At 31.9% G+C, this 17,325-nt stretch overlaps 1 protein-coding gene across 6 annotated transcripts in view; it reads right to left on the reverse strand.

The window, feature by feature from the left end:
• Positions 1–17,325, reverse strand: part of KCNQ (KCNQ potassium channel) — a 46,271-nt gene that overhangs the window by 9,508 nt on the left and 19,438 nt on the right. For 2 of the 6 annotated variants that reach the window (XM_087409693.1, XM_087409707.1), the window contains exons 6-13: positions 17,156–17,296; positions 15,960–16,070; positions 15,330–15,536; positions 13,010–13,030; positions 10,815–11,056; positions 7,610–7,720; positions 3,569–3,725; positions 1,442–1,564 (exon numbers count right to left, since the gene is read on the reverse strand). In XM_087409693.1, the coding sequence (XP_087265819.1) occupies positions 1,442–1,564; positions 3,569–3,725; positions 7,610–7,720; positions 10,815–11,056; positions 13,010–13,030; positions 15,330–15,536; positions 15,960–16,070; positions 17,156–17,296 (1,113 nt within the window). The remainder of the gene's footprint in view (positions 1–1,441; positions 1,565–3,568; positions 3,726–7,609; positions 7,721–10,814; positions 11,057–13,009; positions 13,031–15,329; positions 15,537–15,959; positions 16,071–17,155; positions 17,297–17,325) is intronic. The other 4 variants (XM_087409695.1, XM_087409700.1, XM_087409708.1 and 1 more) reach the window with 4 other exon arrangements.

Here is a 17,325-nt window from a genome sequence, read left to right on the forward strand (position 1 = left end):
CTTAATAAATATATAACATAATTTCTATTAACATACTTTCAATAAAATCATAATGATCTTATATGATATTTTTGAAGTGATTAATTCCGTTAGTTCAGTTTTCTTGTACGAGAGTTAGCATAGTGAACGTTATCTCATTCGTATTCTTCATCATTTGTGCATTTTTTGCTTTTAAATTAGGGAAATCTGTGAATTAACAGAATAATTAATAAGGTAAAATACGTATCATATGCAAATTTTCTATAAGAGAATAAGGACCAATTAAAAATTAAAAAAATGATTTGATAAAAATTACGCAAATGTGAATATAATTCTATTGTGACCTCGTGAAAATTAATAAGCTGATTTGCAATTTTAAATCTGTAGTTCAAACATTACACGGTAGTTTTAACAAAAAATAACTAATTTCGAAATTCAAGAAAGAGATTAATTACTTTCTGTACTATTTAACAAAATATAATTTTAGTCTTCAAAATTGCATTTCAGTTTTAAAAAGTTTAAAATTGAAGTTGAAAAAGACCATTTTAGTATATTTCATTATGTTACAATTATGACGTGTTGGAAAGATTTTATTTTATTTTAACAAAGTTAAATACAATATATTATTAGAAAATTTTTCGATTCTCAAAATGACAATTAAACTATTGAGAAATATAGATACGAACATTTTCCCACTTTTCATTTATTCAAACTTAAGAAGAATTTTCAAGTCGCTGAATATTTTTTACATATTTAATGTAAACTCAATAATTTTAATACGATAAAATTAATACGAAGAACAATTTTTAAAAAATTCAAGTTATTAAATACAGGTTCAAAATTAGAGATTAACGATATCACATAATGGAATCAAATAAATTTTGGAATGGAATTCAATAAATTGTCCATGGTCATAAAATGGCTTCATTCAAAATCTTCGTGTGATAAACACAATATTGATCGCGAAAATTTTTTATCAAATTCTAATCTTCACAATGGACTTCTTTCGAAGATTGAAAGTTTTAATAACATACTTAATTTCGAAAGCAATAAATCTTTTCTGGCATGTCGCTTGCTTTAGTATAAAAAATTATGTTAAGAAAAGGTTTTGTTTCTTTCTTACAGTTTTGATTACAAACTTCTTGAAAATTGCGATGTTTCAACGATTATCAATTTATATTAAACATTAAAGAAACTGTAAATTGTAATTCTTTTTTCTTTGAAACTTTTTTTTAATTGTATTACCTGCATGTTTTTATGCTCATAAAGCCGTGGAAAGCTCGTAATAAACTCGTAAATGTAATTTTTGGAAAATATGGATTTGAAAGTAGGTTATTCAATTATACATTCTCTCCACAAATATGAAGATAGATTCACACGCGCGTTAAGCTATGCGTTGAGGAAGTAGGACAGTTAAATATTCATAAAAGAAACATTACGGTAATTAAAGCGAAAGACGCACCTGCTGCTCCACTCGATATAAACGCGCGCCAATCGTCATGGGTTTTACGTTGCCTGCCCGGTCGATTCCCGCCAGGTAGCTCCCCGGTTTACCCAGGGTCTGATCCAATCTCCTCTGCAACTCCTGCGGACAAATCGAACGTGCAATCAACCGCCCATAATTTTACTCCCAGGCTACGCCGAAAAATGCGGTGATCGAGCAGCGCACACGTGAAAAAAGAAATTGTTATTCGCTATTAATATTTCATATTGTTAATTAATATTGCCTTACACCTTCGTCCTTTAGCCTCTTGTTTCCTGTTCACGGAAAAAAAAAAACAGCTGAAAACAGCTTCATTGATTCAGCAAATCTATAGTCATCGTACATCGTGATATACAGACAGTCAATTTTCTATGTTAAAGTAGTAAAGTTGACAGCTGAATAACATTAACGATTTGCTAAACCATCGAATCTTCTTAGTTATAGATGTTGAATTCGAGCAGTAAGTTATAGGTTTGCTGTATCACCTAATTAATTTTTTTTTTTCTGTGTTTCTGTAATTTAATGCAATTCTGTGATTAAGAGCGAATTCGTGAATTACCGCAATTCTTGCAACACGAAACAGACATAGCGATATAGCTGAAAATGAGACGTAAAAGGCGGCGTTTCAAGATCGAAATTAACGCGATGCTGTAATTAAATAATGCGCAAACGAGCATCGGTTGCGCTTGCAATTAAATCAGCAGTTAAAAATTTCGTCAGCAGGAAACTCGCTGCGAAACACCAGAGGATATTATCGATCTCCTCGATATACATATAATGGAACTTTATATTCGCTCGTCGCAAAGTACTGAAGTTTCTTCGGCAAACAAAAGACCGTACGCTCATAGAAGTTGAGTCTACCGTGATTGACGTTTTGTTTTTGCAGGCTTTTTAAAGTCATCATTTTTTTTCCTGCAGCAATTGTTGAACGATATTTGAAAACGTTTTTGCAAATAAATATCAACGATAAACATCACTTGATGTAATTTAATATTAATTAATAAATATGTCACATTAAATAAACAGATAAAATTGTCAATATATGATATATACCGAATTGTATTTAAAATCACAAATTTTTGTTTGAAGTTTTATGTTAAATCGTTATGCATATAAAACGAAAGACGACAAAAAGATATCAGTGAAAATTAATTTGTAAACGAGTACCATGAAAACACAACGAAATATCGACAAAAAAAAATGATTTATCATAATTTAAGTTTATTTTATTTTAGAAAGATAAGTTTGACAACTGCACCTCTTAATGTACATATAGCAGATTATAGCATATGTATATATATATATATTTCTCATATATATGTTCTGAAAGTGTCTTAACTTTCAAACCGTACACCTCCCTCGAGCACCTACCAATAGTACACAGGTGCGAATTGAGATTTGACATTTTTAATTGCAAGTCTCTCTTGAGGATTAAAACAGAAATTTCTTTAAAACTCTTTTCTGAGGTATAATTTTCTCACAAATCCAATGGTATCACTCAGATTTAAAGAAAAAGCATATTTAATGTAGTAGGGATAAGCCGCGACGACTGTTCGTGCGCAACTACCAGCAAATTGAACATTTTTGTGGTACGAATTCGCACTAGAGTATGATTTGAAGCTTAAAATTCATGTGTTAAGATGTTAATATGTACGCGCGATCGATCTTTAGATATCCGGTGAGTGTAGATGTGAGCCGCGACAACCATTTGTCGATTAATTGATGGCTCTATTTTGCGTCGTGTACCGATGGTTACATTGTAACATCCCGTGAACCGACACGGACTTTGTATAATACATGCCCTTCGATATTACGTGTCGAACTAATCGTTGGCGATCGCGTATGGTTGATTAAATACGGAACCAGAATTGCTGAGCGACGATCGCTCACTAATCTGTCAAATAAGAGCAATTACTGTTTATCACGCGATAAACAGGTTTATCTTGTCGTGTGTCATTCGCTCATTAGATTACACGACGAATAATTGGCGATTGGTCTTGTGAACGAAACGGTGTTTCTTTAAAATAACCTACTGTGTCTGTATTAAATGATAATCTTCGAGTTATGGTATTATAGATGTATTTTAAGAATGAAGGATCGACTCACCTTAATTCGCACCATCATGTTTAGATGACCTTGGCTGTATTGTTCGATGACGTCACGAACGTCGTACGGTTTCCGAGCTTGTTGAAACTTTCTGCGAGCCACGAAGTACTTGATCTTCCTGATTGCTCGAATAGCATTCCGGTGTGCCTCTGTCAACCTAAAAAATAAGAAAATGCGAAATTTAGACTAGCAAAATTGCAACAGGGAAAAGATACATTTATATACGATCATCTCTTCTTTCTTATTTGCCAAATTTACATGTCCAAATGCAAAATCATCATTAAAAATATCGTAGAATAAAAATATGATCTGGGATGAAAATGTTAATTTTGAATCTAATCGCCATTGAAATGTCACATTATAACATTCAATCATCTTTGTTGTAGCGGTTTCAAATTCGCTTGATTCACTTTAGAAGAGAAATCGATTTCTCCTGGAGTTGCGATCTTCGCTAACTTAATTTTCCTAGTCGATATCATGACGCAGCAAGACGCAACTTGATACAGCTCGTTTCCCTTTCGTCGTTAGAAATAACCGGTAAAGTGCAACGCTGAACTCCGTTAATGTAAATTGCATAAAATATAAAGCTGCGCTGCACGTTCAAAGGTAGATACTTCTAAAAGCGCTAACATTTTAACAGTCTCTTTCTATCTGTTAGGATAATCGTGTACATTGAAAATGAGTAAGCTTACTTTTGAGATAAAGCAATGACGTAATATCGATAAAGCTACCTTTTCGTAATTCGTACACTATTCATAGATCGCAAAATAATTGTGATATACCGAGTTGGAAAATTGATTCGTGTCAAACGTAATATTACATGTCAATATTCATTTCGGATTACCAGTTGACCCATATATTGACCAAAATAATGGTTTTCTTCTCTTTCGACTTTGTGCTACTCTCACATGTTAGCTCTCGAGGTCTCGAGGTCCCCACGAGGCCAAAGAACGGAGGAATATGCTCTCGAGAAGAGCGTCTATTCTTCAGGTGTTTACGTCTCCAAGAACGCTTAGCTTCTTGGCAAATGCTTTTGTGAGTATAAATGTGAGAGTGCACTGGTAAAACGTCACTTTATGCACTGGTAAAACGTCAGAGGAACGTTTACCAAGTATTACAATGGAGAATTCGACTAATCGTAAAAAGAGCTAATAAGAAATAAACGGGTAGTAAATACATTTATTTTACTTCGAGATATAAATAAATAAGTCTGGGATGTAAATCACTTCATTTCTTAATAATTATCATATCATATGTGTACACTCTCTCAGAAAGGATTTTTAATATTAAGAAAAACAATATTCTTGACGTACTTAGCTCAACTCTATACAATATAAAATTATAACTGTATTAAAATTAAATCAATAATTTTTATTCTACTTCCTCGCATAAAATAAGATCGACATTTTGTCTTGAGACGAGTATAATACATAAATTTAGGTTTGTATATTCTTACGTTTAGAATAAGTCTATCTAGTGTTATGTACGTGATGCTATAACATTATGATAACGAAGCTAGGTGAGAAACACGCGAAACGAGAGATCCTGAATTTAAGTCCTGGCCGAGCCCAGTTTTTCGTTGTCGAAAAATGTAACCTAAATTTTTCTGTTAAGAAAATTAATGAAATAACATTAAGAATATTTTATTCTAAATTTTAGAATTTTTCATTTAAGAAGAAAATATTCTTTTCTGAAAAATAAATATGATTGGCTCTATATTGAACTTATTTTATTCTACATCGAGGAGTAATAGCATTGAATATAGATATCTTTTCTGTGAGTATATGTATATAACACTGCTTACACACAAACACATTGTTATATTCAGTGCAAATATTGCTGCATAATTAAAACAAACTTTGCATGTATGTTTATTTTCAGAATTAACAAAAGCAATAACCAAAAGCTCTTGTGGTCCAATTTGTACTTAATCCTCTTGAGATAAAAAATTGGATAATAAAATTGTATTATTTATTTATTTATTTTTTTTTTTTTAATTAACGAAAGAGAATTGCGGGAAAATAAAAATATATCATTAAAATTCAATATAGGTACCAAATTTTACTATACAACAAGAGAGTAGCATAACTCGTACAATAATCATAGTAAGAAAAACGACACAGTAAATAACAGGATGAAAAACAGAAGAGTGAGAACACATGGAAGAAAGTTTGATTTCACGAGATACGTAAGATAATATTTTTAAACAAAATTGAAACGAATGTAGTCAGCAATGAAAAATATCCAAACGAGATGCTTTTTGGTTAGCAAACATAAGAAAGCCTCGGGCCGAAGTGAATGAGAGGCGAAAGAAGTTAAGTGAAGATGGAACAGAAAAATCTAGCAAGTGTCTTTATATACAAATTTCGAGTATACACGTGCACATTCGTTCGACGCCGTGAAATCTGGGTCATTCATACCGGCGTGAAGTAATGGTGAGGTGGAAAAAGCACTCACGAGTCCGTGCGAGTGTACGAAAAGGGCCTTTTGTGCGAAATACCGTGCGTTTCATTCGCGCCCGCAGAACCGACCTCTTTAAAATGTCAATGGTGCGAAAAGCCGCCGAGAAAGGCCTCCCTCATACCTTATCACCTCTCTTTCATGAATTTGAGTGTGATGTATGATGAAAATGTGTATATTTTTGGCCTGCGATTATATATTGTATGTACATAAATCTCTATATACGCCTAATTTTCATAGATGTTCTTAATTCTTAACGAATGGAAATCAAGCAGATTTATTGAAAAATGCTTCGCAATATTAAAAGACAAATAGATTGCATCGGTTCAAATTGAATTAGAGTTAAACTGTATATCATAGCTAAATATGTATTATATTAAACACCAAAATTAAAAATCTGAGATTAAATATACAATATATTAAATATATATAAAAAATTCTCAACGTTTAAAAAATATATAATATATATATTTATTTATATAAAAAATCTAGAATAAAATATTCTCTGTACAAAGAGAGAGATATTTTCTTAACAAAAATTTCATAGGAATTCTATGTAAAAAGTTAGTTAAAATTATCTAAAAATTATATTCTATGAAAATATATTAGGTGTTGGAATTAATTCGTAGCTTTTTACAAGTGATGGGAAGTACTTTCATTAATGTATTTTTTAATGCTCATGTGAAATAAATAACATTCTTTCATTAAAAAACGCTACGAATTAATTCCAACACCTAATAGATAATTATATTCTATAATAATATAGATAATAAATACACAAAGATGCAGTCGCTGTTGAAATAAATTGTAATTTAAATATTATAAATTAAATATTTAAATATTTTTTCATACAATTACTCGCGTTTAAGAGTGCATTAAAGTTAAACCGTATATACATATATGCGTAAGTAATATTCAACACTCTTCTATTTTCATTTCTCTCTTGGATGGATCATTCAGTTGGAAGTGATTGGTAATAGACGATGGAAATTGAAAAATGTGAATACAAATGCAGAAGTGTGATGAAAATGAGGATCAGATTACACTATTACGAAATTGCAAAACATTACTCCGACACTACTACATCAAACCTTCGCGCATTCTCCCTTTAAAGGAGCAGAACTCGAGCTTTAATAGTTACGAGCATCAAACGGATGCATGAAGTGAAACTACAAGATTTTCACAAAATTAAATTTCGTTGGAGAATAGAAAGCACATTCTATTCTAGTGCTAGCACATTCGTAACGATCTGTGCGATATTTATCTGTATATTATGATACGAGGTATGCACGAGGTAGGAAAATTCCTCGGTACTATCGATTCCGCATGCAAAGTAGAAGTAATTTGCATGGAGATATACGTTCCTCGGCTTCCTATACTCTGATTTCGGTCGGCGCGATCTAACTCGATGTATGTAGACGCGAAACGGGCGTTTAATAACTTTACGATCGACCACGGAGACGGTAGTGGATTCGAGAGTTGCTTTAGAAGTTACAAAATAAATCATAAGTTTTATGATTAATACACATATATTTCAATGCACGCAGAAAGGATGAGTAAAAAGTATCAATAGATACTTACGTGGTTACTCTCTGGGGTTCTTCGATGTCGATATCAATTTCGTCGCTCGTCGCCTCCGTCACCGAACTCGTCTGCGAGGTGAAGAGACTTCCCCTGCCAACCGGAAATACGCTAGTTAAACTACGGGCTCACGGATCTCGTTCTTTCTATGTGGCAAAATAGCTCTGGAGAAGATACTCTTTAGACACAGGCTGACGCAAGTTAGAGCAACTTTCGCAAATCGCTGTATGATTTCACGAATTACTTTACGTAATAATATCTATCGTATATTTTATACATCACGAACTTTGCTGAACTTTTATCTAATTTTTTTAGTTGTAATATTATAGAAATATTTAGGCATGGTGCTTGCACACGTATTTTCCACAAAATTATTATTAAATGCATCTAGTAAATATTTAGTACTTTATGTTTAATGCATCTTGGTATCGGAATTTCCTTCTTCTATACAGCGCATGATTTCTGAGAAATCTTTCTCCAAAGCAATTTGCTAAATATGCGTCTCTTGACAGTAGAGAGAAATACCGTTGGGAGAAACTATTAGTAGGCACTAATAAGAAACAGTTAAATAGAAAGTTTACATTTTGTTTCGAAGCGGTGCATTAAGACAATAGACATACATAGATATTCTGAACTCACGTTGAACAAATACGGATTGCAGAAAACATTTTGTTTTATACAATGCAGCGTTGCGTTTCAAGATTATATATAAGTTGAAGATTATATATAAGTTATGTTTAATTTATATAGGGTAATTCCGGTACATATGCCGCACCTATCAAAAACTTAATTTATTAAGTATTATTTACTATGTTTAGTAAACGAACTGTATTAGCAAACACTTTGTACTGTCTATTACTATGAAAAAAATATTAGAAATCCGGAATATTTATTTTTCATATTAAAAAATTAACTTTTTGAAACCCTTGCATTTTTATCGTATATCCCATAGAAGTGGGATATATGGCTATTCATAGAGGAAAGAGGGGATATGTACAACTCATGAAAAATTTACAAATAATAAAATTTGCATATAAATAAGACGTATCACGACACAATAACTTAAAAAATGTGTTTATAAAATTTTATTAAAGAATAAGAATGGTAAATATGTATATGAAGTAATAAATATAATAATTACAATCTTCCTACGTATATTACAAGTGTTATGACATGAGATACGTATAATGCGTTTATTGCATTTAGTGCACTGAATTCAATCTGCGCACTTTGTATGCTTTGGGCATAAATCCCGCTCGCTAAAAATGCCGTATATCCCAAATAGGGGGATATACAGGTGGGATATACAAGACAACAAATTAAACAAAGAATAATGAGAACAAAGCACTTGTATTTTGCTACACAACATGCTTTACTATTCCTCGTATGTATCACAAAATAACCACTAAGTCTTTTACACGCCCTACAGTAATCATTTTATATAAATTATAATTTATGACGGCATTACTTATTAGTGATAAATCGATTCAACTCACAATAATTTCATTAATATTAACAGTAAGAAACTGAAAATATAAATATAACATAAATATAACATAAAATCTGTAATAGAGTAGTTGCGGGAAAATTACCCTCACTCCTTCTATTTTTTCTGACTTCTGACGATATAAATCCTAGCGCAGCATATTTGTCGGAGTTACTCTAATAGGACAGATAATACAGCAGTCAATAGTTTCAATAATTTCTCTGATATATTGCCGATTTATATGCTTCAGTAATTCACGATTCTTCATAAACAAATTACGTATGAATACCATCTGATATCTTCCAACTTCGGACACATCAATTAATTGATGCGTTCGAAAACTGATGAAAGATATCTAATGACGTTTGTACGTAATATATCGTAATATATCGATGATGCCTCGTCAAATTACCATTATTGTCAGTATTATTTGGAAATTTATAATTCTTTATCGATAAATATATCTGATATTTTCAATTAATTCTCGAACATATCAATAATTAATATAAACATCAAATAATAGATGCTTTTTAGCAACAAAGTAATCATACACTGTATGATACAGTAATACAACATAGTATCGACTTGTAGTTAAAATATTGCTTAGTTTTTTTATTTTACTTAAATAAGGAAAATGGTTTCATATAATACATCTATATCCGAATATGTCAAATGTAATCTTGAAATTTTTCATTACTCTTAGAAAAATAAATGATAATGAAATGTAAGAATTTGATATTTGCAAAGTGATATAAAAAAACAACAGTCGAACACAACATTTTAACTGTATATGTGTCATACTTAGAAAACACGGAATCGTATACTGTTATACAGTGTTGTCTATGTACATTGCTGAAAAACATCAATATTGATATACAAACATAAAGTGATATTTGTAGATAATTTGTGGATATTGCAATTTTTAATTTGTGAACGATTTATATTATGTAACTGTACTCCAAATATTTATTCCGCGAGTATAGTGTGAATTAGAATTTTCAACATACCAAAAGTAGTAGTAGTATAATATATTATGAAACAACGTAACATATAATGCAAACTAAATTTATTTTCCTCGAAATTTAACTACATTAGATTCTTAACACTTTTTGCCAAAGCATCCAAATAAATTTTGATTTTAGTGGAAGACCGATTAATTTCTAAATTATCGGAAAAAGTAAGCGATTTATAAAAAAAATTATTATACTGTTTGATTAAAATGATGCATCACTTGAGAAATTTTTAATTTAAAGCGATAATTGTAAGAAGACTTAGTACATCAACGATATATTCTCGCTTTTGAGGATCAGCGCGCAATTACTCGCATTCAAGAAGTCCCAGAACATCTCGGTACACTTTTCACTCGATGTCACACGACGGCGTCAGTGAGATTCGGAAATAAGTTCGCCAATTTCATGGTATCAGCTTCGTCTTCTCACCGTCGTATTTACTGAGCTGAAAGGCAAGTCTTCCAAGCGACTCTTCCGCTCGAAGAAACGGACTTAGATATGTTAAAGGTGACGATGTGAAATTCGAGCGGTTATGACAAATTTTGTACTTGAAATTAATACATTGTATGCAATACAGTGCAATGTAACGTAAACAAGACTGATCAGGATTGAAATAATTTTCTTCTTTATTATGGATAATATCCCAACGCATCTCTCTCTCTCTCTCTCTCTCTCTCTTCAACATAAAAATTTGTTAGATGTCTCTCACCGATTGTCACGTCTGGCACGATTCGGCGTGCCCACCTTGGGCTCCTCCATGTAAAAAACCACATCGCCCTCGTTCTCAAGACGTTGATTGTCGTTCTGGCCAGTCCCGGCACCAGCTGATATGCCACCCGATATCGTGACGGGCGGCAAAGCCGGCTGTTGTTGCTGCTGGACGTCCATTCGGTTCCGCGATTTCCGCCTCTTCAGCACATTCGCCTTCTTTGCCACCTGGATCATCAGAGACTGAACCCCCGGTGCCCTCCCATTACAACACACATCGAACACAGCATGCACTATCCCTACTGGCCAGACATTCGGCCCCTTTCTCTCTCTTTCTTTCTTTTTTGTTTTTTTTATTTATCTTTCTCAAATTGACGAGTCCATCATTGTCGTCATCATCAACGTCATCGTCGTTATTTTGCGGAAAATACGTACAACAGCAACAATTCCTTCCATGGTATGCTCAGAAAGCAATCTATGGAAAATTACGTCAATCGCGAGTCTATCTCGTTTGTAACATCCTTTCAGCTTCAAAAAACAACTTAATACATCTATAGCAAAATTTCCAGCGCACAGATATGCCGAGCATGTTACATAAAATAAATTTTTTTTCTCAGGACTTTATTTTAATTCAGAATTCATTTTAATTCCTAAAATACTTGGATAAATCATACTAATAGTATCGATGAAAATGTTCTATGCGGATATGCGTCTTTTATTCAGGAAACCTATTCTTTTTGAAATACATTTGCGTAAACGTTCTAAGAGTAGTTTCTTGACATTAAACACATTTTTAAGTATTCGAAATCTCTCCGTAATACTGTATATTTTCGTACAGAGAATTGTTAAGCCACACGACCGACGTAAATTTCCATTTTTATGTCGTGAATTCGCGAGCAAGATTTCAAGTCCTCTGAAGATTACGATGCGGAGACAAGAAGTAATGTGTAGACATACACATATATATACATACATACATACATATATATATATATATACATATATATATACAGCTAGAAACATTGTACATAATTCAGGCTCATGCATGTTACAAAATATCTCTAAGTAACGTGAAGTTGCTTTCCAGAAGACACTGATCACTATCTTTAGAGAAAAAGAATATATATAATATAAGAATACACATACATATAAGCTGGGAATATGCAAACACGATTATTGTTTCTTTATAAGCAAAAACTTTAAGAAGCTTACGCAAAACCTCGTTCGAAAGTAACGAATGCGCAGGTAGATTGCCTCATTAAAAAAAAAACAAAAAATTCAGTATCTCATCTTAGTTGGAATTTGTAGTTTCGACATTAAAAAGAAAATGTAATGATATTTTAGATAAATGGACAGTTCATACAACGTTAAATCTAATAAGCGTAATGATTTCGTAAAAGTTATTCTTATTTCCTTTTTCACTTGAAAATTCGATTCTTGTGATAGCAATGTGAAATATGTATTTTTTAATATGCTATATTTTACATTCAGCAGGTGAATACAGTGATCTCGATTTACATAATATAAAAAAATAAGACATTTCATGTCTTGTAATAGAAACGTGTAAAGAAATGTGATAAAAAGTTTAGGAAAAAATGAACATGCAAAAATCTCAGGATATGACGTGAACTTCTTATTGTACTGAATTTTAAGTAATAATAATTTAATTGCCGCGACAATTCCCTTTCAGTTATCGTTAATAAAAAAGTAAAAGTAAAAAATCTCGATTTTAATTCTAAATTATTCGGGATAATGCAGCAAATAAAAATAAAAATACCTTTCAATAGGAAAATAATTTGTTAAAATAAAGAAAATGATAATTATTATCGGATATTATTTGGAGAAGCTCATATAGTCGTAATAGTTCCGTAAATCAATATTACGTTCTGAGGATTAAATACTAAATGCGACCACGATGGCACATTTGCGCAGACTTGACTGTCTTTATAACAATTAAGCGTGCAGCAAGAAAGAAAGTACGGTTCCCGTGATAGGAATATGAAATATATATTTTTTAATATACTATATTCTACATTCAGCAGGTGAGTACAGTGATCCCGACTTACATAATATAAAAAAATAAGACATTTCACGTCGTGTAACAGAAACGTGTAAAGAAATGTGATCAAAAGTTCAGAAAAAAATAAACATGCAAAAGAGAGTAAGAATGAAAATAAATATAAACCATTTACATACCATCTTCTTTACACAAATCAACTGAAATATATTTAAGGTATATTTTATCATTTATTAAATCATCACTGAGCGTTCTTTCTATTTCAAATATGTAAAATCGATGCTCGCGCGCGTACGTATAATATCTGCGCAATTTTGAGAGAAAAACGGAGTTTGAAAATTTTGGCAGCAGATGCAAAATGGAGATACCGTTCCTAAAAATTAACCGTTTCATATTAATTGAACATATACTTGAAATGTGCCGATAGACTGTTTTATTCCATTCGATTTTTTGCGAACCTTCTTGTTAAAGATTTAAATACATCATTAAATTAATGCTGTAAACGTATGTCTCAAAAATATGTATATGTACATTTCCCATTGAATAAGCAATTTTTATGGCAAGTTTTTCTAACTTTATACACAGATACAAAAATGGAACTAGCCATAATAATTGCGAGTAAAATGGAAATCAAATAGCTTTGTACGGAAAAATCAAATGCAATTCTAAAAATACCGCATCCGTTATTTGATTCACGTTTAAAAGCAATTTATCTGAGGGTGACAACTACTGCAGTTTTCAAGCGATTACGTTTAAAATACAAATTTAATTAAAAAAAGGAATGTTACGAAGATGGATGATAAAATTCGCTGACGATAAAATTCGTTGACTGATTTTTTTTTATGAAATTTGTATCTACGTAACACGGCGAGTCAGTCGATGTATTGTTGAAGCAATGACATTTGCAATTTATATAGTAACTAAAAAAATAAAGATATAAAGTTATAGAATCCGAATGTATGACTATGTGAATTTTAAAAGTTTGCTGACTGGCATTTTATGAAATGAACTGACAATTTTATATGAAAAAAACTACGTTCGAAAACGAATGTAAAATAAACGTTAAAGTAATGGATATCTGCATATATTTTATGTGCTCAGCATTCCAACTAATAAACGACGTTATTATTAAAACTGTAAGATATATATAAAACCGGTCTATTAACAAACATTTCGTTGAAGACAGATTGTGTCCATGATATGTACTACATAATAAAATTAAACAAACAAATTAAACTAATGAATAACAAAAGCACAACTTTCATTATTTCATACGTAAGGAGGGATAATGTACAGAAGCCTCTAGCATCTTTAATTACATAAACACACGTATGTGACTAGCAACAGAAGGAGAAAACAAAATCATTCGGATTTCAGCGGTAAATAACGGCACATTGAAAACATCGAGCAAAAAATTCGCATTCTCCGCTTGCATCCATCCACTGCCAAATTATCATTGGACAAGTAATAATGTAAAAGTACACGGCCGTCACACATAGTTGTCGCTATTACAATACTGGGATTTATTAGAGTGATAAATAATTAGCGAAACTCCTTCGCAAATCCCATTCTTATGCGTTAAATTCAAAAATTTTTCGGGTCTGAACGTGAAAAATTTATTTAATTTAATCTTAATTATTTATTTAATTTAATCTTAATTTTTAATTCAGCAAATATGACAATCTCATTTTCTTAACAATCTGATATTTCTGTGTACATTTAAAATTTGATAATTCATAAATATTGATTAGTATAATTTACTTAAATACCAATTATAACGATAATTAAAAATATTTCATTACTTTTAACAAAGAATAAAAAAATCTTTATCTCACTAGGACTTGCCTAATTATTGAATTTGGATTCGATTATATAGCGTAAGGTCCAATATAATAATAACTCATTCACTTTTAACGAAACATTCAATAATTTATATAAGTTATTAATTTTAAAGAACAAATCTTTTTCATCTCATGTACTATTATACTTTCACACACCCAAGTTGTTTCACGTTTATTTACGCGATAAATCGACACAAGGCAAATTTGATTTCTCGCAATCCGCTTAGAGCATAACGACCAAGTCCCCTGCGACTCAACGATATTAGCTGACAATCCATTCGCGCGTGGAAACGCAATCGCGATAAAAGTCGAGAGATCGTGGCAGCAATTAACGTGGATACGATATCACGGGTAATTCCAGATCCATTAGCGTCCTCGGCTGCGCGCGCGCATCGACCGAATCGCGAACGAGATTAGACGAGGGAGAAGAGGCTGGGGAAAGAACATTTTTCGCGCCTGTTTCAATAAGGTGATTACGAGAGTCGCAACGGATTAGCGTCTGTCTTGACATGACGTAGTAATCGCTCGCGGCACGATTAGTTAGAACGTTCAAGAACATTGTGTAAGCAGCTAAGAACATCAACAGTCAACAGCTAAATACGGCTATTGCGCTTCGATTTTCGCTAAACAAATGGGCAAAGCAAATGGGAAACTTTACCTTGCCCAAGGGCGTCGATGGCTGACCGGCCGGCGACGGGTCCTTGATGTAGATATTCCACGTAGCGACGCTGTTGATGGCCTTATCGGCGGCGTAACATCTCCATAGGCACTGTATCAACATCGCAGCAGCCGGTATTTGCCGATTGAAGTGCTTTTGTCGTTGCTTTTGTTGTACCTTCAGTGCGAAGCCAGAACCTAGAATACCCTGAAAAAGAAATGCGAAAACACCAACTCACGAGACACAATATAACAGTCTGATCGCATTCAATTGTATAGATTTCTACAGAGGTAGACAAAAAATTAAAGTTTGAGTTCTTCAGTCAATATTTCCTTTCCAAAAATATTGTAAAAGTTGTAGCTTGTGAGTTACAAGCAATGCAAGATAGAATTCTTGAGAATTCATATTCCAAAAAAAAAAAAAACAAATACAGCATGAAAGATTCGTATTTCTTAATTTTAAATAAATTTGGATCGAGTTCAAATTCATGATTTGATTGCAAAGATATTAATTACGAGAGATTGATTTCGATATATTAAAGAATCTATAAACAACAAGTAACTATAAGTGCAAGACATTCTGTGTATTATAAAAGAAAAGGAGAACAATTCTTTACAGTAATGTACTTACTGCTGGAAGTGCGAAAAAGGATATAGCAAACACGCTGAAACATGAGGCCACTATTTTTCCCATCCATGTTTGCGGGACTGTATCACCGTAACCTATCGTTGTTACTGTGATCTGTAATACATCGAAAAACATCAAATACTCCTAATGTACATGGAATTACACTGTACACACAACGTCGCATTCATAATGATATTGACAATGAATTTAATGTGAAGAGTTTTATGTCCGCATGACACACCGTTAACATAATTTGTAAACCATTTAACTCGCAAAATATAATTAATTATACCTATTAATTAGCATATATTACGTTCCAATAAGCAATTTGTGCTGCCTGTATAAATAGTGCAATTTGCATTGCGACGCAATGCGAGCATTGATATCAATATCGACATCAACATCAATTCATATCGTTTTGTTCGTTGAAATGTATCATTATCATCATGGTGAAAATATACTTCTATTATGGTTATCATTAAACCGATGGCAGAGAACGACACGTAACTGTCGTAGTTATAAGGTTAAGCAGAGAAAAACTTATATGTAAGCATAAAAAAGCTATTGTGTTACGGTATTATGTTTTTCTCTGCCTTACCTTACATCTATAATTCTATAACTATGACAGTTATGTTCTCGTTCTCTATCATCAATAAATTGCGAATCGTTAAAATTGTTTTAAAAAAATAATCCGTCATCACATTATCGTTCTTGAATTATTTCTACAATTTTTACATGACTAATCAATCACACATTCGTTTTTACATCATTTTTTTCATAGAATTGATTTATTACATTTCGTTCTTACATTTAAATTGCACTTTTAATGGCAGGAATTAATCCAAAATCTATTCATATCGATTTTTTTTATTATCAAGTAAAAATACATAGATTTGCAATTAGATAATGAAGTGCAACAAGATAACAATAGCGTTAGTGTACAAAGGGAAAGATATATAATTTAAAAATACAATATTTATAACTAAAAAAAAAACAGAAATAAAACGTATAATTAATTCGTACAAGTTATTTAGAAACCTTTCTACATTTCTTTCTACATTTTATATTAAATATATAATATATATTATTATATTAATATATAATATTAAAATTACAAATAAATAAAACATATAATATAGAGAGATATTACAGAAAATACAAAAATCGTTAAAATAATCAGTAACAAAAGACGAACTCACCACTCCCCACCAAAGCGCATCGGCATAACTCGCGAAGTCTGTTTTGCCGTCCGGTCCAACTGCATCTTTTTCGGCAAGATATACGAAATAGCTGCTGAAAATGAGGCCTAGGAACCCAATGTACAGTGTTGTAATCAACTCCTGTTAAATAAAAAAAATAAAAATGTCTT

This window comes from Acromyrmex echinatior, chromosome 1, assembly GCF_024713525.1.
Source record: "Acromyrmex echinatior isolate Ae372 chromosome 1, ASM2471352v2, whole genome shotgun sequence".
NCBI classification, from domain to species: Eukaryota; Metazoa; Arthropoda; class Insecta; order Hymenoptera; family Formicidae; genus Acromyrmex; species Acromyrmex echinatior.